Source organism: Nothoprocta perdicaria, unplaced genomic scaffold, assembly GCF_003342845.1.
Source record: "Nothoprocta perdicaria isolate Ctin4 unplaced genomic scaffold, notPer1 scaffold_53, whole genome shotgun sequence".
Lineage (NCBI taxonomy): Eukaryota > Metazoa > Chordata > Aves > Tinamiformes > Tinamidae > Nothoprocta > Nothoprocta perdicaria.
Window position 1 is genome coordinate 972,250 of NW_020455788.1, and position 21,578 is coordinate 993,827.

General features: G+C 41.4%; 1 protein-coding gene across 1 annotated transcript in view; it reads left to right on the forward strand.

Annotated features, from left to right (window-relative positions):
* Positions 1-21,578, forward strand: part of NRXN3 (neurexin 3) — an 826,423-nt gene that overhangs the window by 163,321 nt on the left and 641,524 nt on the right. Inside the window, exon 5 of the mRNA XM_026048287.1 lies at positions 14,724-15,025. Within this exon, the coding sequence (XP_025904072.1) occupies positions 14,724-15,025 (302 nt within the window). The remainder of the gene's footprint in view (positions 1-14,723; positions 15,026-21,578) is intronic.

Consider the following 21,578-nt stretch of genomic DNA (forward strand, 5'->3'; position numbering starts at 1 on the left):
CTGTTTCCTAACACAGTTCCTCTTCATGTTCTAATTATTCAGGGTCAGCTTTATTTTGTGTTTGATGTAGAGTTCATTTTTCTACATGCCCTGCTTTTGTGAATCTCCGGTGTTATATAATGAGGTGTGTTGTAGCAAATCACCCTCCAAGATGAAGATCCTTGTCTATTAAGAGGAGGATTGTCCCTCTGGAGATGTGAATTATCTCCCTCACTGCTGGGTGAGCTGCAGCTGCTTTGGACTAAGATGAGAAATTGTAGATGGAATGAATGAATTTAGGTGGAATGGCCAGTGAACTCCTTGTTTTCCCGAAAGGCCTCTCTGACATTAGCAAAATGTTCTTAGTGCAGATGCAGTTTATACAGGCAAAAAGAAAAAGGTTATTTTTTTCTTTATTGCAGCTACAGCTTATTTCCACATATTCCTTTCAAAAAGCATGATATTCAGGTATAGATACGCAGATACACGGCCGTGCAGGTGTAGCTGCACCTAGGTGACCTTGCTGCTGCGCCCAGCCGTGCGTCTGACGAGAGCGTAGGGGACAACCCAGCACCTCGTCCTGCCACAGCCCGTGCGGCCCCCGTGCAGTCCCAGACGCATGATGGGGCTTGTTGTGAGGCTGCTCAAGGCCTTGTTATGCTGGGGGGCTTTATTGACACAAACATGCAAGTGGCACCTTAAAATACAGATGTTTGAATTTGCTAGGGTAACTTATGTGTGGTCTGCTGTTGAGAGAAATCCTACCAGCAAAATTATATTTTCTGTCAGTATAATGACAGCTGCAGCTTTTGTTTTTGTTAAAAGAATGTTTACAGAAGATGTTGTTTTTTCCTGAACCCAGTTGATATATCTGTGCCATTAAATCTTAAAGTAAGGAGCGATACGCTTGTATGTAGTGCACCATATGGATCTATACCGGGTTCATTTTTCTTTCCCCTAAGTATAAAGGAGTTAGCACAGCAAATCTATCTAAGGCAGATAGGGATTTTTTTTTCCCCAGAAAGGGCATTTTGCAAGGACTAAATATGACAGTTTTTGAGCAGTTCAGACCTTGTTATTTCAAGTCCTGGGTTCCAACCATAACCAAACTTTGATAAAATGCACTCACACAGTCTTGCAAATCATCTTAATTTTCAAAGCTTGCATCTGACCGGTATTTTCGGGGTTGTGGGACAAGTACATATTTCTTGCATCTGAACAGAAATGTTTCTACCTTTGTATAAAATCTGTACAATGACTCTCAAATTCTTGGAGCCAGGTGGCCCTTGCTGCAGTTAATGACAAACAAGTGTGGGAGGAATCTTGAATACAATAGTGGATAAGACACTAAACACAAACATGGTCCTCACAGCTTGTGTTCTTGGATACCTATCTCTCTGAATGATTTTAAGTAGAATATTTCAAAAAATGTACCATTTTACCATGCACCCTATACACATGATTTTCTTGAACTGCTTCACTATGAACTTAGAGCATGTTCCTCAGAAATCTCATTACAAATCACACTTGAAATGGGACAGGCTTTGAGATAACACTGTTAGATGTACAGTTGATTAGCAGGATCCCATTTATTCTGATTTTTTCTTTTAATATTCCAATAGACTTGGAAGTAGCTCTTTCAGGGACTACCATCTTCTCCATCTTTATCTGCTTCTCCCAATGTCTTTAAAATTGATCCTTGCAAGATACTAAAACACTGAGAAATTAATTTCTATGCAGTTTCTGCTTTAGGTTTCAGTAAACACAAGCTGGAGTGCAAAAATCCTTAATTGTTGTCGTTCCATCCACCTCTCAAGCTAGGAGATTTTGGGGTATAAACCTTGTTTACAGCTCTTTCCCCAGCTGAAACACGAGTGCCCCGAACCTCTGTTGCTATTGCATTCGCTGCCAGCTTCTTGAGCCGTGGTGGTTATTAACAAACCAAGCAACCCGGGGGATGTCTGGGTTTTTCTTGCCTTTTTTTTTCCTCCTTTTTTTGCTCTCCCAACAAACCTGCAGTCATTAAGTACCATCATGTGAGAGGAAATGGCTTGTTAAAAAGAAAAGCCCCCTTTTCTATTTTTTTGAATACCATCAGGAACAGGCTATGATTAATACGCATAATTGAAACAAATTGCAGCTAACTGCAGAAAAGCCTCTCCCAGCTGTTGACAGAAGGAAATTGCTGACAGCCTTTTCCCATTCAGCGAGGAAAAGGCAGTGAGACGGGGAGAAACCTTGCCCAGCACATGCAAATGCGAGGCCACTGCAGCTCATACATGTGCAAAAGCACTCCAGTAACAGTATGCATATAGGTACGTATACCTGTTTGCATATGCAGGCAGCTCCTGTGCACTGAGCACGTTTGCAGTGGCCGTATGCATATGTAGGGGCTTTCTGTCTTGTGTACTGCTTTTGGGGCACGTATTGCATAGGCACATGCAGAGTGTCAGTTCAATGAGACTGTGCTGGGGATGGTGTGTGCTGCACTGGAGAGAGGGGTGGCTGTAGCCACGGGTGCTTGTGAGGTTGTGTTTGCTCCCTGCTCACTCTTCAGGTGCAGGGGATGAGTCTGAAGGCAAGAGAGTTGTCTGTGATCAAATGCTGGCCCAGATGGCTAAAAGAGAGAGCCCTGCCTAGTTTAGAAAGATGATTTATATCCATAGTTCATTTGATTGTTGGCTTCTGCAAAGACAATCAATGAGTGGATGGATCGACTGCTGTGTGATACAGGTTTGTCACATTATGTGTCATTTACAGGTGGACTGTCCGGCGGTGTTCTACACACGAGTCTGCTCCAAAGCAGGTGATCTGCTCCACATGCAATGCTAGCAAGCAGAAGGTGACTAAGATAGGACTTGAAGAAATCAGAGAGTACTAGCAGCATGTTAATAAGCTCTAGCAAATAAGTTGGGAAAAATCAGTATTACAAGTAATTTTATATTTACAGAATATGCTTTCCTGTGGTCATCTGTTGTTTTCATAATGCGAGCTTCTCTTGACTATAAGCTTTAAGGGTATGTTGGCTTTTATTTAGAATTAAACAGGAACATTAAGTACAAGTTATTTCCTAAGTACCTACCTTTAAAGCTGCTTGCCAGGTGACTAAAAAAGGAAGGTTCTGCTTGTTATTGTTCTGCCCACTAAAAGACAGCTATGAAGTCTATAATCACGTGCAAAATGTAAGTGTTATAAAATAACTTGTTTGAACGGGTCCCTAATCTATTATTCCCCCTCCCCTTTGTGCTGGTGTTCACTGTAAACACATTAATATGAAGCAGTTAGGAAACAAACATTCCTTTATCAGAGGTGTCTGTTGATCCCAGTGGATACTTAGCAGCTCAGGATGGCAGATGCAGCAGCAGGGAAATAACTGATAAACTCGGGTGTTACAGGTTATGGATTGTGTTTATTTGCAGAAGATGCAAGGAAGGGGAGTCAAAGAGGGCTGGAGCTGTTGGTGTTTGAAGTTCAAAATGGGCTGGAATAGAAAACTATGTTCTCCTTTCTCCCTGTCAAGGGAGACTGGGAAGAGTCCTAGAACAAGTCAGTGAAAAAACAGAATGCTGAAAGAATTTAAAATAAGTGAGGCTGGTGGTGCTGGGAGGGAGGGAGGCGACTCAGGCTATTGCGATATTAACAGATCACTCCGAGCAAGCTGGCAGCAAGTCTGGCCGTTGGAGAGAAGCAGATGGGTGCCCTGGGGCCCTGGGGCCCGCAGGTGAGCCCAGCACGGGCGCGCAGGGCTGCCGTGGGTCTGCTCAAGGGTGAGCAGCAGCGTGTGGGTAGCTGCTCTGAAGGGGCTCGTGGGGGTTTCACATCCTTCCTTGCCATGCACTAAAATCCAGGAGATTTGAAAATCCAAAGATCCAGGCTTTCGGTGGTCATCGTTTTGACCACTGCAGTAATGAAGGCTTTTGCTAATCATGTAAAAGCCAAGACTGCAATTGCTATAGTTTCCTCCTGCCCATTTAAACTCCCCTCGCAGCTAAGACAGATCTCATACCCAGCTGCATTTTGGTACTCAATAGTTATGCAATGTTATGTTTGGGTATAGGGAGAAGAGGGACTTGAGTAAAACAAGCTGTAGAGCTGGAAAACATATATAACATGTACAAGTCTGCCTGTGGTTAACTAGGAATAAGAGTTCTGGAATAAGAGTTAAAAACACAGCCCAAGACCCTCCAGGGTAGACTCATCTTCTGCAAAATATGGCAGCACCTTCCTAGGCTGCGGGAAGAGCAGACGCTTTCTGAGCCGCAGTTAGAACACAAAGACATGCCACGTTTCCTGCAGGGAGATTGGAAAAGTCGTTTTTACAGCAGCTGGGCTTTACCTGTAAGAGCAGGAATTATATCAGTTGTGACCTTCTAACAACAGGCTTAGGGAAAAATAACTTAAACACAGATATCAGCATGATCGGTATCTTGAATCCAGTGGTACACCTTAACTGATTACCATAAAATTGCTTCTCATTTTTTATCAGGGCCACTGGGATCAGAATCTGGCATCTAGTGTTGGAGAGAAGCACTGATTTGTTTCCTCGTTGACATCCAGTATCAGTAGCTGTACGTGGTTTTAATAAGATTGAGCCACTCAGTAAGCTGAACTAATGAAAATAGTTTTAGTGATGGTATAATGATACTCATTTTGAATGAACTGATAAAATTGCTATGACCTATAATTCCAAATAATACAATTCATTTCAGAAATTTCTGAAACCTATTTCCAAAAACTTACAGTATAAATTGAGCATGAATTTTTATTACTTTGAGAATAACTAACATTTAATACATACGTATAAAATGCATATAGCAATAATCAAGAAACAATCCGAAATAATGCTCTGATTTGGTTAAAGGAGAAAAAAATATTTCTTCTCAAAATCCATTTTGGCCCTGTGGTGTTTGAAAAGAAGCTTCTGCATATTTCTAAATCTTAGCCAGAATGCGTTTGCCTAAGAAATACTGACAGTTTCTGTTCTAGGGGTAACTAATTAGAGATGTGAAAACTGAATAACTTACTGTGCTGCTGCTGGGCTTTCCTGCTCTCCAACCTCAGTCAACTTCTGCACCTCCCTTCCTGCTCCTCTTTCTCCGGCTTACCTGGATTGCACGTAAAGCCTTCCAGAGCAGCAGGCCTGCTTTCCATATGTCCCTATGTGTTGTGTCCAGAAATGGAGCTTCTATCAGATTTTGGTTTGTGGATTTTCCTCAGTGTGATGTAGTTCCCATTCTGTGTATACAGAGAGCTACTAGAAGGGAATTCTCAACCTCTTTTAGGCAAAGCAACGCTGCTACTACGAATAAAGAGTTTCAGACTTTTATGTGAATTCAGTGTGGCAACAATTGACTCTTAAAATCTGAGCTACGTTGGTCTTGCTCGCCAAACATGTTGTTATGAGCATCTATTATGGAAAATCAGGTTAATGAGCAGAAACATCAGAAAATACCTTGCAGATGATTTCCCCAAGTGTTTCCCTGAGCTAGCAACAGAGCTGAGAACATGGAGCATTTTTCCCAAGCTCGGGAAACGGGCGGCAAACCCTTTGGACAACTGTTCCATCCCCTTTATGTTGAGCTGCTTGTGTCTCCCAGGAGAAGGGCTCCTGTTACTTTGTACTGAAGTTACTCTGTTTGTGGGATAAACCTCCTTGTCTTTGTTAGAAGATGGTGTTTGATGGGATCCTCAACAATAATAACAACCTTACTCAAGGTGAATGCCACATAGTTGTTCTAATAAATGCTTTGTCCATGTGCATTTAGGAGCTAGTCCCACAAGAGTGGAGGTATAAGATATCTGATATCTGTCTTGGCCTCTTTTGCTCTGTGTGCTTTCATGTTCTGACAAGAATCTTTACCCTTTACATCAGCTGTGCGTGTGTTTTCACAGCCACGTGGTTGTGCGTGGATTTAATGGCAATTCCACGCCTCCCATGAGTGCTCCCTGTCCCCTTGCCTTTCTTTTATTCTTTTACATGAACCCTGTTTTTGCACACAGCTTTGCTGCAGGAGACCTGCAGGAGAACCTGTTGAAATGTGTGCGCTGCAAAAGAAGGTGGCATCAAAATTCTGGACCTGCTCTCTGTTGCTTTTCTGTGCATCACTCTGCCTTCTGTGTGTAGCACCGTCTGCTGTAGTTCAGAGTCTTTCCTTCCTTCAGATTTATGTTTCCAGAATCGTGTTAATTGTTTGTGGTGTATGGGTTTGTCGGCAGCACGCGGTGGGAAAGGTCAGCTGTCAGAAACAGGCCTGTCCGCAACTGATAAGGCATCCGAGAGATTGGATTTGACTCATTAAGCACCCTCTCTGTAGCCATGGAGGCTGCTCTGCCACAAGAAAAAAAAAAAAAAAATCTGGAGGTGGGAAGGGAAAGAGCCCGGGATGAGGGTGGTGCCTGCGCAGGCGCTGCCTCCAGCCCTGCAGCTGCGGGCGCCCGGCCGCGCAGCCGGCGCTCCGTGCCGTCCTTCGCTCCTCCCCTGCGCCGGGTCACGACATGCCGGCTTTCGTCTATGGAAATATGTTTGTATAGGGGCCTGCTGTACATGTGCCTGCAGGCTGCATAGATGAGCTGCTGCGTTCAGGCCCTAATACATGCTTTGCATGCTTTGTTAGATGCATAAGCATGTTTGTCCTTGTGCCCCTTACACACATGCTGGCACATGCGCTCAGGGTTGGGTTTGTGGGTTGGTTTGGGTTTTATTGCACTCCCCCTCATACATCTCTTCATATGAACGTGTACTTCCATACTGCAACGGCGAGCAAACCTCCTTTGTGTCGATAATTGCACATGACCAGATGTGCTTTACATGCCTTTCCACAGAGCTATGCTGTGCAGCCATATACCTTACAGGTATACCTTATAGCTTACACACATACCTTGCAGGCAGCCTTATGCATGCATTATATGTACGTCCAGGTAAACACACAGGAACTTGCTGTTGTGTCGACACTGCAGAAGCCTGAGGCATTTCTCATCACATACAAAGGCTTGCATTTCTGCCCCTAAATAACTACTGGCTAAAGCCGCTCTGCCAGCACGTAACAGTCCCTAGGCTGATTTGCCCGTGGCTTTGTGTTCCAAGGCACAAGAATCATTGTGCCTCCATTTGGGTTTGGAGCTGGCTGCCTCCTGAAGGGTTTTAATAATCTCTCACAAAGAGCATAAGAGACGGGCAGCAGTAGCGTTTGGCAATAAATTTTGATATCATGGCACTTCTGGGGTACAAAGTACGCGTAGTGCTAAATAACAGTAAAACTATGAGGAGCTGACGTGACTGTAAGCTTGGTGATAGTCTTGTGCACCACTCTTTCCTACTCTGCATCCCTTTGCCACCTCACTTTTGCTTCTCACCATCCCTTCCATCTCCCTGTCCACAAGCGCGGCTTGCCCGCTTGCTGGTGTCGAAAGAAGGTAATTTGTGCACCGTTCTTGTGTCATTACAGCGGTTAGCTCCTAACTGTGTTTCTGTTCACACATCACGCTGGAAGGACGTGCAGCGCACTCCCTGCTCACCAGCAGGCACGATGCCTCCTGCGAGACTGGCACCAGTGCAGGAACCTGCCTGGGCGCCCATTGCCCCCAGCCCCTGGGGTGCTGCCCAGCTGCTCCTGGCCTGCCCATCTCTGATACCTTCCAGTGGTTTCCTAGAACAGCGGCCTTCAACAAAAGCAGGGTTTTCTTTTCCATGTTCCTTGCATCCGTTTTAGTTGTGAATGTGTTTTTCACTTTTTTACCTCAATTTCAGTGAAACTCTCCATTTCCGTCCATTCCTGCAGTCTTGGAAGGCTCCCACTGAGAGCTGTAAGATTTATCCTAACTAGACCTCATCCTACCACATGTGTAAGGAATTCTGTTGCTGCTTCCTTAGTGTGCCTTTCCCCACTGTTAATGACTTTGTACCAAAATCACTAAGTTTGGGGAGGATATATATGGTAAGGAACATATGTCACATGTACATCCTCTCTATTGTACTAATAGCACTAGACCTAATAATAAAGAGACCTTCATTCTTAGTATTTAGGGTTAGTGCAGGAATTTGACTTCTAATGCTTAAAAAGTTAGAAGAAAAGTTAATTTTTAAGATACTAGCGGAAGTGTAAACTTTGGGATTGCAACTGGGGCACAGATTACTGTTGAAGAATGAATTTCTCTGGGGTGGTTCATGTTGTTTGTTAGAATATAAGTTGATTGATCATCTAAGGAAAGAAAAAAAAAAAAAAACCCCACGGTCTGCTTTTGGTCAACAGAGTGCTGAAAAAGCTGCCACGAAAAGGGCTCAGCTGTGCGCTGGGGAGCGCTTACCCTGCTGTGCCTGCCCGCACGTTGTACCCAGCGGGGCTGGGTTGCAGCCCGGGGACAGAGCCGTGTTCAAGAGCAAGGCTTGCTGCAGCTTGGGGTGGTGGTCGTGGTGCTGCTCTGGTGTCTCTGGTCAGTTTACACGGTGCTGCATGTTCGGTCTGCAAGGAAAACTCCTGCCTATTATGTTCAGAGATCCTTGTTCTTATTTTTTCAGAATGAGGCATGAAGGGAAAAGTAAGCTTAAAAAATACACAGCAAATGGAACCATCGGATTAAATATACAGAACAGCAGTAGGAATTGTCCTCACCCGCAGTCAACAGTGAGGAATTACATGTTGTTTTGCCTGGAGCACCGTTATGGTGTCTAAGTCTTGACAAAATTAGCAGCTACGCACTGCTTTTCCTGCACCTACTGAGTGCAGGAACTCAGAGGAAGGGCATGAAATTGTTTAAGAAAATACTGCTTTTAAAGAAAAGCAAAAAGTATGCTTTGTTCAACCAAAGCAAGTTTTGAATTTACATGACCGCATCTGATTGTTTCAGGCATTTTTTTCATATATTTTGTAATTTGATGTTTTGAGTGCTGTTTCATAATTAATGTGCTCTATGCTTTTATTTCAGAATGGGGCTTTTTTAAAGCAATGTATTTTTAAAGATGTGTAAAGCAGAAACAAGCATTTTCTTTTGGGTCAAGCAAGACATTGTCACAGAAATGGTTTTTTTGTCTCTTTGGCCAGTGACTCAGAATACAGATAATGGGCACAACTCTAGCATATCGTGCCGTAGGCAGAGCGACACTGGGAGTTTATTGTTGCTTTGCAAATGGCAGACAAAGCAAAATCACCAGTGATGACAGAACCCTTGTCTGCATTTAGCAAACAATGGAAAACACAGGGAGAGGGACACAGGCAGGACACGCGGTGTGTTCCGCACACCCCGAGCTGGCACGTGGGCTTCCCACAGCTGTGGAAAATTTCCTCCTTTGCAGAGGAGTTTCATTAACCTCACAGAGTATTCTCTCCCCTAGGTTTCAAGGACTTCACCTGTGTTTTTGTTATCTTTGTAATACAGATGGAGGCAGCTGAGGTTAATTAAGTGCCTCAGGTTGGATGGTAAATCAGTGGCAAAGTCAGGGATAAAATGTTCAAGTCCTGACTTCTACACCTGGAGTCAGTCATTTAGATCAATTCTGGTGTGCAATTTAGAAGATGGCTGAAAAAGATGTTGTTACCAGCCATATGCTATAATCTTTTGCAGACGTTTGATTATTTATTCATTATTGTGGCACCAGTATTTTTGTAATCACAGGATTTTATCTCGAACGTTTTATGAATATGTTTTCTTTTCCAGCTATTTTGTGTTTTGTCAAAGCAAATGATGCTGGTGGTTTCTGGAGTAAACGGTTCAATTAAATGAGTTCAGACAGTTCCAAGAGACCTTTCCCTCTTCTGCTTCCCCTTACAAGTAGACCAGAAAGGTGGTTCAGTCAATATCTGTGGATCATATTACCAATGAACTTAGGTTAATTTAATTTCTGTCTACTGAGGAATGCAAGACTAAGGAAACTTTTTTTGGTGATGTATCTGATTTTCCTTTTCCTCTCAGAATAGGCTTTATGGAATGAACCATAATATTATTGTTGAGCATTGAAGGAAGAGTTTTCTGGGGTTGAGGAAAGAAATGTATTTTCATTTCTCTGAATTCTGTTTGCTTAGTTACGAATTTCACCCCTGTACCTAATAGGTGAATACTCCAAGAATTTGAAGCACTCATCATAGGCAGTGCTGTCAATTCTATTACAGATGTGTGAAAGTGATACCTGAAAATTGCTTATACATTTTCTACTAGATAAAGTGTGCAGACTGAAGATCAGGACCCAGGAAACACCTCTTATTTGAAGATTATTTTATTTTTTTGCATTAAAGATTCCAGGCTGCCATGACTGTTCTAGCTCTTTGCACTCATTTGTTGCTGTGCAATGGCCCAAATTTATTCAGAGGGATGAGCCGCTTTGCAGGGCTGGCTCCGGACCTCTTGGGCATAGTTCACGTTGGAGGGGTCGGAGCCCTCCTTTGCTGGCCAGCTCCAAGAGCCTTGTCCAAGGACACACTCAGCAACACACAAAGGTTGAACCTTGGCCTCGGGGGATCGAGTGCACTATCTTAATAGAAAGCTGTTCTTCTGTTTTCATTAAGAGATTCTGAGTTCGGGGGAATAATAGATTAGTCAGGTTTGACAAAAAGGGGAACGTTGGTTGTGTTAAGTTGCCTTGATCTCTTCTGGGCATAAAGTTGAGTGCCTTTTAACAAGCAGTGTCATCCAGACTCAAGAGGCAACCTGCAAAGCAGCTGATAAAGGAGGCGAGGGCATGACTCATGCTAGGCAGTTGGCAGCAATGCTGCCTCTGCTCTTACTGGTGCCATGCAAGGTCTTCTTGGGGTAAGATGAGAGATGTGGACTCCTCAGCTAACACTGCTCTTCCCATTTCTTGAACGCAATGCGAGATGTTGCACTCCACTGATTCTTATCCACGTGGTTTCTAATGTAGATGTAGTGGTTTTAAACTGTGTAGATACAAATTAGTGACAATGATGGGCCTGAAGTAAAAATAAATGACACTTTTCTTGGAGAAACTAGCATTAACTACAATGATTTAAATAAAACACTGCTGTTATTGCTGTGGGACTACAGCTCGTTCCTTGAGAAGCCTTCTCCATTTGAGCCTCCTTGCTTGACTTTATGGACAACTTTTTTTTTTTCCAACAGTAAAAAATACTTGTGAAAATGTATTGCTATAATTGCCTTTGAGTCAGAAATGATATTCTTTTAATAAGGTATTATTATTGCAATCAGTTGAAATATCTCATTAATGATGTCTCTGCATAGAACATGTCTTTCTCCATACTTACAAGGCTTATAAATGTCCATCCTTTTTTTCATGTACAGATAATATTTAATTCTGTATGAATAGTTGGATATTTTAAAATCAGATAATTATGTAAATGCTCTTCCTTAAAAGTTTGCAGATTGTAAATGCAGTATATGGCACAACTCTTCATCTTTTGTGTATGTATCAGCACCTCTGTCAGAGATGCGTAGAAGATGCTTATGCATAAAAGGATGTTTCTCACGCTATTTATTAAGTACCTATATAACAAAAAAGGTCCATAACACTTTCCAAACGAATACTTGCTCAAGTTGGGTGAGTCCTTTGCTGAACTTTTCTCATTTTATCTGTCTTCTCATGTTGCTGTTGATTACCACTAGTATGCGAGTGCCCCTGTGTGTATGGGACAGCTTGATACTTTATGAGAAGATTTGATCAGTGGTGTCTGCATTTGTCATGATCTCATTACAACGTTGAATCAATTAGGTGTGAAAAATAATCAGACGAGAAAATAGATTTGGATGTATTTTTTTTGCTTGAAGGCTGAAAAGGAGGAATGCAACAAGAGTTTGGACAGTTTAATGGAGGGTGCAGTAATCTTCTCTTTAGCTGTTACTGGAGTTTGTCACTATCTCTTTAAAATAACAGTCTGATTGCTATTAAACAATGCAGTTTTGTGTTAACAACATTAATCTGGATGAGCTGCTTTGACTGCTTCCGAGGGCTTTCATGAGGATTTCAGCATTCAGTCGCTGGACAGCTCTTTCAGAGGGTGATGAAATAATTCACCTTTTTTTCTTTTTGTCCTTCAGAGGTGTTAACAGGCTGAGTTATTTCCTCTGTGACATCTGATGTGCAGTTTCTCCTCCCCTCAACTCTGAGGGCTCTTCAGATACACATGAAAGTGAATTGCAGCATATAACTGTTTCATTGTTTTACAACATTACAGCATGTTGGAGGATCATAGATGTTGTAGGTCACTCTCAGGACAGCCCTTCTGGCCAGATGAGAATTACCCCCTAGCAGCTTTCGTGGGCTCTTGTCCAGACTGGGATTCTCCCACTTCCTTTGGGGGATGAGGCCTTGATGTCTCATGGCTCATCCTCTGCAGTGGCAACCAAGTCTGTTTTCCCCTTAGTTCCCGAAGTTCAGATCTGGAATTTCAGAATCCTAATTATTCTTTCATGACCTCGCTATGATCCAGATCAAAAAAACCTTCAGCTCCATAGAATGCTTAAACTCTAGGTCTGTTTTTGACAGGAGAAGTTAGTATAGAAAGGAGGCAAAGATATACATTCTGGCACTAATGTATTTAGTCACATCCATACCCATTTGTTTAGTAACACAGTAGATTCCTGCATGTGCAGGAATACCTGTTATCTTTGGCTGTGTAGGAAGACAGCAATAAAATTTCTTTCCCCAACAACCAATGCAGTTGTGCTTGCTAGGACCATTATCTTATCCAGTCATCCTATTGGGAATAAATGGGATAGTTTCTCTGTGTTATGTGTCATGTTGTTGAAAGCAGAGCGGATGCCCCAATACAGTAAGTTCGTAGGCACTGATGAATAATGGGGTTATGCTGGACTACTCCACCGATGCCACTAAGCATCTTCTTAGGTAAGGAGGGCTCATCTTTCATGCAGCAGGACTCATGCCAACAGGGAGGGCTGTTGCCTTTTATTTCCCTCACAAACAAGCCTTCTTTATAGCTGTATTTTTTTATTTATGTTGTGCAATATTCTTATTGCACTGCATTCATTATCTATCCATAGCTGTCTTTGAAGAACATTGGTATTTTTCCTTCTGTATTCTGAATTCGTTTCAAGTTTGATTATGACCGACAGGAAGATGTTTTTGTACATCGTTTGTTTGTCAGGATGGCCAGTCCTTTGTTTTAATGTTAATGGTTCTGTGATCAACTTTGAAAGCAGCTCTGTGTGAGGAGCTTCATACCTGTAGGCTTTTCCTATGCTACAGAGAACTGTTAACTAGCAGGGAGAAGGGGATCCCGTGAGTGTTTTTTTCCGTATTGACCTCTCTTTGACAGAAGGTCAAGGGACAATCCAGCTGTTTTGTTGCCTTGGTCATGATTGAACTGTGGTTTGGCAGCAAAGCCTGACACTTGACAGTGTTCTACCATTCCTGAATTATCAGGCAGCACCAGCTTTTCCATGCAGAATATTCACATGGATAAGGTAAAATCCACTAGGCACTGGTGTGGTTATTAGCTTTCAGTCTGTGCAGGGAGTTTGCTTGAGTTTTGCCGACAGGAAGCGTGTTCCTGTGCTGGTTGTAAACCAGGCCCTAGATAGACAGTGACCCCCTCTGCACCATGCCCTCAAGCAGTGAATATTGGCAGGTTAGCAGTTGTCTTCTGTTCATTGAGAGATGCTTAGTTTTCTGTGCTCAAGAAAGGTGCTCTCCATTTTATTTGTCTGAGACCAGAAATCCTGAGCAGATGCTGTTACTGAGTATTTGGCTTTCTGCCGTTGGGCAGAATCAATGCTTCTAGGATGTGTTGTTTCCAACTCCAGAAATATAAAGTATTTAGATAGTTTCAGGGACCATCCAGAACTTGGGAGGCTCCCCTGCTAGGCCTGCTTTGGTGGAGTGGCTTCCTAACAGGACCAGAGCCCTGTGTGGGAGAACTACAGGGGCAAACCTCCTGCAGGCTCCACCACTGCAGCCTCGTAATCCCTTCCATTGGGTGGAATCAGGGTGTGCAGCTCACCGAGGTCATGTAGTACAATCTGGTAGAAAAATTGGTTATGTGTCTGTGGTGCAAGCCCAGATTTTAGGAAGGAGACTCCTGGCGTATGGATTTGCGAAGGATATTCATTTTGTAGAGTAACAATAGAAACTACAGATGTGCCAATCAAACATGCAGAGTTGTGAGAAGTGTGGGTAGCTGTGGACTAATGTTTTTATGTAGACTGGTTTCATACTCTCAAGGAAGAAACTCTAGGAACTTCAGGCAGCTTTCTTGACTGCTGGGTCTGTTAGTTGAAAGAAAAAGGGCTGTTCAATCAGTGTTATGTTCTGGCGTCCGCTTTAGATTATATAGCAGATGAATTGTGATTATTGAAGGAGACAGTAGTAATTAATCTAAATATTAATATTTGGGAAGAGCGTTAATTTCATTGAAATACTTATCTGCACATTTCACAGATGACAGTTCTCTGTCTAATAGTGGAATCTTTCATTTTTTTCCTCAATAGGATGTAATTTGTCTTGTAATAGTGTCTTTAAAGGTGCAATTTTCTAGATGCACTGTATACTTCTGAGCAGGCCCTGTGGTAATAGTTCTTTCTGCAGTGAAACTGAAAAAACAACATTGAAATTTATGAGGGTTGTAGACCCTGCTGTTAATCCTCTTGATAGCAGTACTACAACAGGAGCAGTACAGTCATTAACATGTCATGATATATAGTTGTAAAAAACATTTATAGTGAAGTGGGATTTCTCAGAATTTCCGTAATGATTTTGAGTATCTTTTACCTAACTGCTAAATAATTTCATTTTTTTTTCTTTCCCTTTCTTCCTTTTTTTTCAGCACGAGATGAGAACATGGCCACTTTCCGTGGCTCCGAGTATCTTTGCTACGACCTGTCCCAGAACCCCATCCAGAGCAGCAGCGACGAGATCACTCTCTCCTTCAAGACGTGGCAGCGCAACGGGCTCATCCTGCACACGGGCAAGTCGGCCGACTACGTGAACCTGGCGCTGAAGGACGGGGCTGTCTCGCTGGTCATTAACCTGGGCTCCGGCGCCTTCGAGGCCATCGTGGAGCCCGTCAATGGCAAGTTCAATGACAACGCGTGGCATGACGTTAAAGTGACGCGCAACCTGCGGCAGGTAATGGTGAAGGGGAGAAAATGCTGGGAGAAACTTGGTTCTTTTTTGTTTGGGCAGAGGCAGGTGGGAGGGAGTAGAGGAGATATGGGAATGCTTTTGGGGATCACCAAAGCCTGTGTACGTTCTCTGGAGCTCAGTGTTCAAGGGTCAGTGAAAAACCATTAGTTGAAGAGACTTTAGCCCTGTTGCAGTATCTTCACTTCAACTTTATTTTTCTCTTTCTTTCTAGTTTCGTTTTAATAATAAAAACTTGAAACATAGCTTTACTTTCATCTCCCTTCTCTGCTTCTCTTTTTTGTTCTTTTTAAAAAATTATTTCCTTAATTGTGATTCAATCTTATCAGTAATATTCTTGTTGCACTTAATTAATGTGAGAATGGAATCTTTTTCCAGCAGCTAACTCTGTACACCTCTCTCTTTTTCCTTTAAGTTTTGTTAAGTGGTTTAACCATTGCCATGGTGCCATAATTCTAATTCTGTAAGTCTTTGGGTTTCCTTTTATTTATTTATAATTTATTTAGGTATGTGTGTGTGTGCAGGTATGCAGGCTGGTAGGTATGTGTGGAATTACTTTAACTTTATGCATTTGTAATGAATTGGCTGGAGTCTTTCTGAGTCTTCTTTGATTCTCTGATCTTTTCCTCTTTTTCATCTTTTCCTCTTATTTCTGTAATGGGATTCTGCTTTATTTCTTATGTCTCTATGAGACTCTCCTGTTGGCTGTGAGGACTGGAAAAGTGGAAGGACCAAAAAACCAAACCCAATCCAATGCCGTACAATTCCACTTTGGAAAAGTTTTGTCTGATTTTACCACTGTAATTTTGTATAGCTGCGTACTAATACCTAAGCAGACAACTCAATCAGGTGATGTATTTGCTAGTAGGCTAGCTTTAAAATTCTTAAGCCTTCCTCATGAAATATATATTCAGACATAAATAGATAAGATGAAATTAAATAGCCTTAGAAATCTAGTGAATATATCAAGTAAGGCCCATCTACTGCTTGATAAATACGGTTTGCATGGATACACAGTGGATACACACTATTTGGTGTCTTGCTGATTAATAAAGGCAGCATAAAGAGCTTATAAACTGAATTTTAAAAGCAAAATTTAAAATCAATTTGTAAGAACAATTTTTGGTTTATTTGTTCATTAATGTTTGTAGTAATATTTTACGGTAGCTAAGTTAAATCTGTGAACACAGAACAATACTAAGCGTATGAAAGTCTCAATTAATAGATGTCCACAAGTGATTTGCCCGCTGTGGGGATTTCACATCTTTATTTCAAATATTTATTGTTGGAATGTGATATAGCTGTATATCCCACTTGAATTCCCATGTTTCTATACATTCAAGATGTCTGGGTATGGGAGGACAGATCTGTGATCTAACTTGGAAGAGTTTGCTGTCTCATTACTGACAGCAACGTTAGTCTATTTTTTACTAGTTTCTATGCAGAAGCAAATTTAATTTCTTATGAAGTGAATTGGTCTTAATGATCCTGTTTTATTCAAATACTTGCAATGTCCCATTAAAAGGTCAGCAACTAGTTGGGGCCTGTCAGTCTGGAATAGTCATATCACTTTATTTGAAGTTTTTACTGTCTTATGCTGTTACCAGAACAGCTGGCCTCTGAACATCTCTGAATGATTTATTGGTCATTTTAGTAATGACCAACAAAGTAGTTTGTTGTTGTTGGAAAACAATTTTCAATGAGATACTATTCCTGAAACAAAATATATCCATGCTTTGTGCCATGGTTGTATAAATCTTGAAGAAGTAGGAAGTGAAGAAGGGTCACAGCTGAAACTGTGAAAGGGAAGCTCTCAGTTTCCTTTCGTAGTCTTTGAGAAGGTTGTTTTGTTTCACTTTTTAAATTCACAATTAAAAGGATATATGTTTACTCATCTTTGACTAGACCAAGAAAGCTTTTTGGTGATTATTAGAAGCAGAGAAGTCCCTTGCCAGTTAAGTAGCACCCCAAGTTTCTAGCCATTCTAATGTATTTCCATGTGATTCTAATACATTCTAATGTATTTCTCTAGAGTCTTACTTGACTGGGCAAGACAGGGAGTGTTTTAAGATGGCAAAGTCATCTTATTAAAAAACAAGATTTTTTTTTTTAAATAGCAGAAATGTTATGTTGTCCAATTCTATTAATACTCATGACAGAATTCAGTGCAACCAAGAAATATCAATCAGGCTGGAATTTTTTGATCCACGTATTTTCCCTGCATTCTTTCATTTTAACCTCTCACTTCCGAGTTCAGTCTCAAAATTATGGCATTGACTGAGAACCTAAAACTACCTAGAAATTGGAACTGATGAGGCCTGAGGAGAGGCAATTCTGGTAGTCCTGAAAGTTGCCATCCAAAAATTATTGGTAAGTTTAGCCCCTATTTTCATATAAAGATAAGCTTGGAATGCCAAGATCTTCCTGTCAGGTTTTGAACTTTCTTCATTTAAAGAGGATCAAGAAGTCTCAAAAGCCTTCAGGATAAAGTGTTTGAAAGAGACTGAAAGCTTGAATTAGTGATATTTAATTAATACTTGCAACGTGCATGTTTCAGGACAGAACTGAAAACGATCACCATATAGCTTGACCTTTAATGGGCTTTATTTAACAACAACAACCACAACAAAAAGGATAAAGCCACACTCCATTTTGCCAACAGAGTTATATATTCTCTGTGTGTGCACATGCATGTGTGTGCACATGCATGTGTGAGACACACATGACAGAAGAGGGAGAGAGTGTTTTTTTTATCTGTAAAAAAACTTTCAGACAGTCCACATGTCTTGGTTTTGTAGTTCATGTGAAGTCCTTTGAGATCTTAATACGTAAGATTTAGTGAAGGACAAATTTATAGATAATAAATTATCTATTACACATATTCACTGATACAAACTCATGCACAAACTTACAGTGTAGCTCATTTGGAAAAGCCTGATTTCCAGATGCGCCAAAGAAACCAAAAAGCACAAAACCCCAAAATAAACAAAAACGAGGGAGAGAGAATACTGCAGTTTGATAAGGCAATTAATAGTCTCCTTGTAATTAGTTCAGAACCTTGCACTGGAGAGAAATACATTTCTCATTAAAATGAGATTTAAAAAATATAGAAATTCCAGTAATATCATCCAGAACTAAAACAATTCCAGGTAAAAAGGCTAGAAGGAGTTTCAAGATGCCATCTAGTCTACTCCTCTGCACGGCGAAGGGAAGGAGAGGAGGAGGATTTACATAATTTCTTGGCTGTTGTTAGAATTAGAGCAGAACTTTTAATAGCTGGGTTTTTGCCTGGTACTTTTTGGAACTGTTAAATGTTTTGCAGCTAAGCTGGAAGAGTGCTTTGGTTTTTTTAGATCAAGTGATTATCATAGGAGTTAATCTCCTCAGAGACAAACCAAGTGAACCCCCAGATTCCCTTGAGTAGCGATTGTTAATGTCAAAACAAATCTCCTTGTTTATTTATCTTATTATTTCAGTTAGTACTAAGCCCTGTTTCTGGCTTGTGAGAAGCCTTTACTAGAAATAGTATCATTGCTGTACTTTCCAAGGCCTTCACAACACATTTTTGGGCCAGAGTTGTCTGATGGGAGCAGTGGAGGAGACTGAAAGTCAGATGTTCTGTTTCTGTCTTCAGTTCTGCTGCTGATGCTCCATGCCATCATTGGCATGCTGTGTCCCCCACTCTCTACCACTGCTTCCTTGTTTGTAAAAATGAATTTAATAATAACACAGAAAATGCTCAGAGTAAGACTTGTTTGAAGATTTCAGAGAACTTGAAGTTCATTGGACACAAAACGCCAACTGCACGTTATTTTTATTGCATTTGCAAAGATGAGTAAAATAGACTTAGGATCTGATGACACTATGTTCAGTCCCGTGAAGTTCTCACAAACTTTATTTCCTCAATCAACGCACAACTTTCTGAAATGTCCAAGAAGATAGTTTCACATGCAGTAGGACAGATCTTATTTGTGTAGTGTAGGATAACTGTGTCAACCTGGATCATAATGGAACAGGACCTGGACCCTATACAGGCTGACTGCAGTTCTCTGTTAACATTGAAGCTAGTAACCGTGCCATAATCTGCCATAAAGATCTTGAGTTCCCCAGATGCTAAAAAGCAAGCAAGAAACAGTGCATAAGTCTGAGCAGTTGGCATCTGCGTGTCTTGGGAGGGAACAAGAAAGCATCTCCAAAGCTCTGCCAAACCGAACTAAGAACCAACTGGTGAGTTCCCCCAGCTCTGGAATATAGATGCAATATTGCAGACAAAAGGAGAGACAGTAAGTATTGTCAGCCTTCTGTCTTCCAACCCTGACACAGGAAACTTGACACAAATCTTCCTTCACAACTCCTTGACACAGTTCTTCCTACCTAGAAGTTCATTTGTACTCTCAGATCATGCAGGTGAGCTACGGGCAAATGACCAAACACATGCCTTTTTTGTATGTATCTTGAAAGTCACAAGCTCAGCTTGGTATATAGAACCTTGCAAACTGGGAAACTTGGAAAACCATACTTACGAGGCTTGGATTCATCTTCATCTACAGTCTCCAGCCAAAGGAAACTTTGGCCTGCTCTCAGTACTGTGCAGTGCTTTAGGGTAATAAAGTGTGGAAGAGCAGAGATGTAAAGATGATGGTGGGTAGAAGGAGTCCTGACTGGGGATGGGCTGAAGGGGCAAGATGGTGTGTACGTTTGAGGGAAAGGTTCTTCTTTAGGGGAGGAAACAATGGGCATTTGAAGAGTAAGTATTACACTGTTTTGACTTTGATCCAGGCCTGGATAAGATATTTGGGGGTGGGAGTTAATGAATAACACCAGAGTGGGAAGACTATGCAGCACTCTTCCTCTTTACAGTCTAGGTGGCATGGTTCCCCATAGGGTCCTGGTCATATTGTCCTCTTTCTCACTCTGTGTGTGTCAGGCGCCCCACGCCTTTTTTTGAAAGACTAACACTAGACCATTCATGCAATGTGTCATTTTTACTAACCAACTAATGTACTAACACCCTAACGACTCATCTTTGCTTTTAGTTATTTTAATTAACAATCGTTCTGTTCACGATTTTTTAATTTCCTTTCTTCCCCCTTTTCCGCAAAGCACTCAGGCATTGGACACGCTATGGTAAACAAACTACATTGTCTGGTAGATATCATTCTTATTGTCTCTTTTTTTGGGTTTGCCGTGTGTTACCTGCCTTTTCCTTCCCTAACCCCCCCTTTTTCCCCCCTCCTTTATACTTACTTCTTCCTTTAATTTTATTTTAATTTCATTGAAAGCACATTTTTCCTTTTTTTCTTTTTCTTTTTCTTTTTTTTTTTCTTTTTAAAGAAAAAAATATGAATAACAAAAGCAAACACAACTTTTCTGGAAATGGGGTCTGGACATTTCTTTCATTGATTTTTTCACCTCTTTGTTTTCTATTACAATTCTCTTGCCTTTTAACTTTCTCTCTTCTTTTTTCTTTTTCCCTCCTTTTTTTTCCCCTTTTGATTTTTTTTTCCTTTTACTCTGAAGGTTTCTAGATCAGAACCATTGCAGGGCCTCTAGTCTGTTGCGGTGAAGGCTCTCTTTTTCTCTCATCCTTTTGTTGTGGCAACGGCTGTTACAGGCAAAGCGGCCAGAGTTGTCCCCTTCCTCCCAGTTTTCCCCCACCTCTCTCCCTTCTCTCTCTCTCTCCTCTTTCACGTTCTCTCGCTCTTTCTGACCTTCCGCCCGCCGCGGCCGAAAGGAGCTCAGCCGGTTGTTTGTTTCAGTACACACTCTGCATGGCATGTACACGTCTGGTGACTCGCCCGTCTCCTCCCGGCCTCAGCCTCTTTTCCTCCATAGTCCCTTTACACCACTAACAACATCTACGCAAAACACATCGAATTCACTTGCTCCTCTCCCTCCCTCTCCTCCCGTTCCCCTTCACCCTCCATGTGTTTGGGCTTAGAGGTCTTGGGAACTTCATTTCGTTTTGGATTATTCTGAGTTTTGTTTGGTATTTTTATTTTTGGTGTTTGCATGCGAATGTTATTTTTGTCTTTCACTTTCTCTCTCTTTTCTCTCTTTTTCCTGCCACCTCTCTGGGCTCTGTATATTTTGGCATGACATGTCCAAGTGCAGTGTGTGCACGCTTTGTGTTTCCTTTCTTTCTCTTCTCTGCTTCTCTCATCCTTGTTGGTGTGCTGTTGATTTTAATTTCATTTTATTTTGGTCTTCATTTTCTGTTTATATTTTGATTATGATTTAGCTTGTGCTTTTTTTTGTTTTAATTCCTTTTTTTTTCCTGTGGTAGGTGGCAGGTGTGTGTCTCTCTAGGTACATGGCATGCACATCCATAACGTATTGAAAGTGAGATCCTTCCCCCACCCCTCCCCGAATGCATGATCGTCAGTGTGCCGTGAGCAAAAGAAACATAAAAAAATAAAAAATACCAACTTCGTCTTCATTAGTGTTTTCTTTTTTTTTTTTTTTTCCTTTTTACTAACAACCATAACTAACTGTAATCATTAAATAAAGAGTAATTAACCATAAAATCTGCTAATAT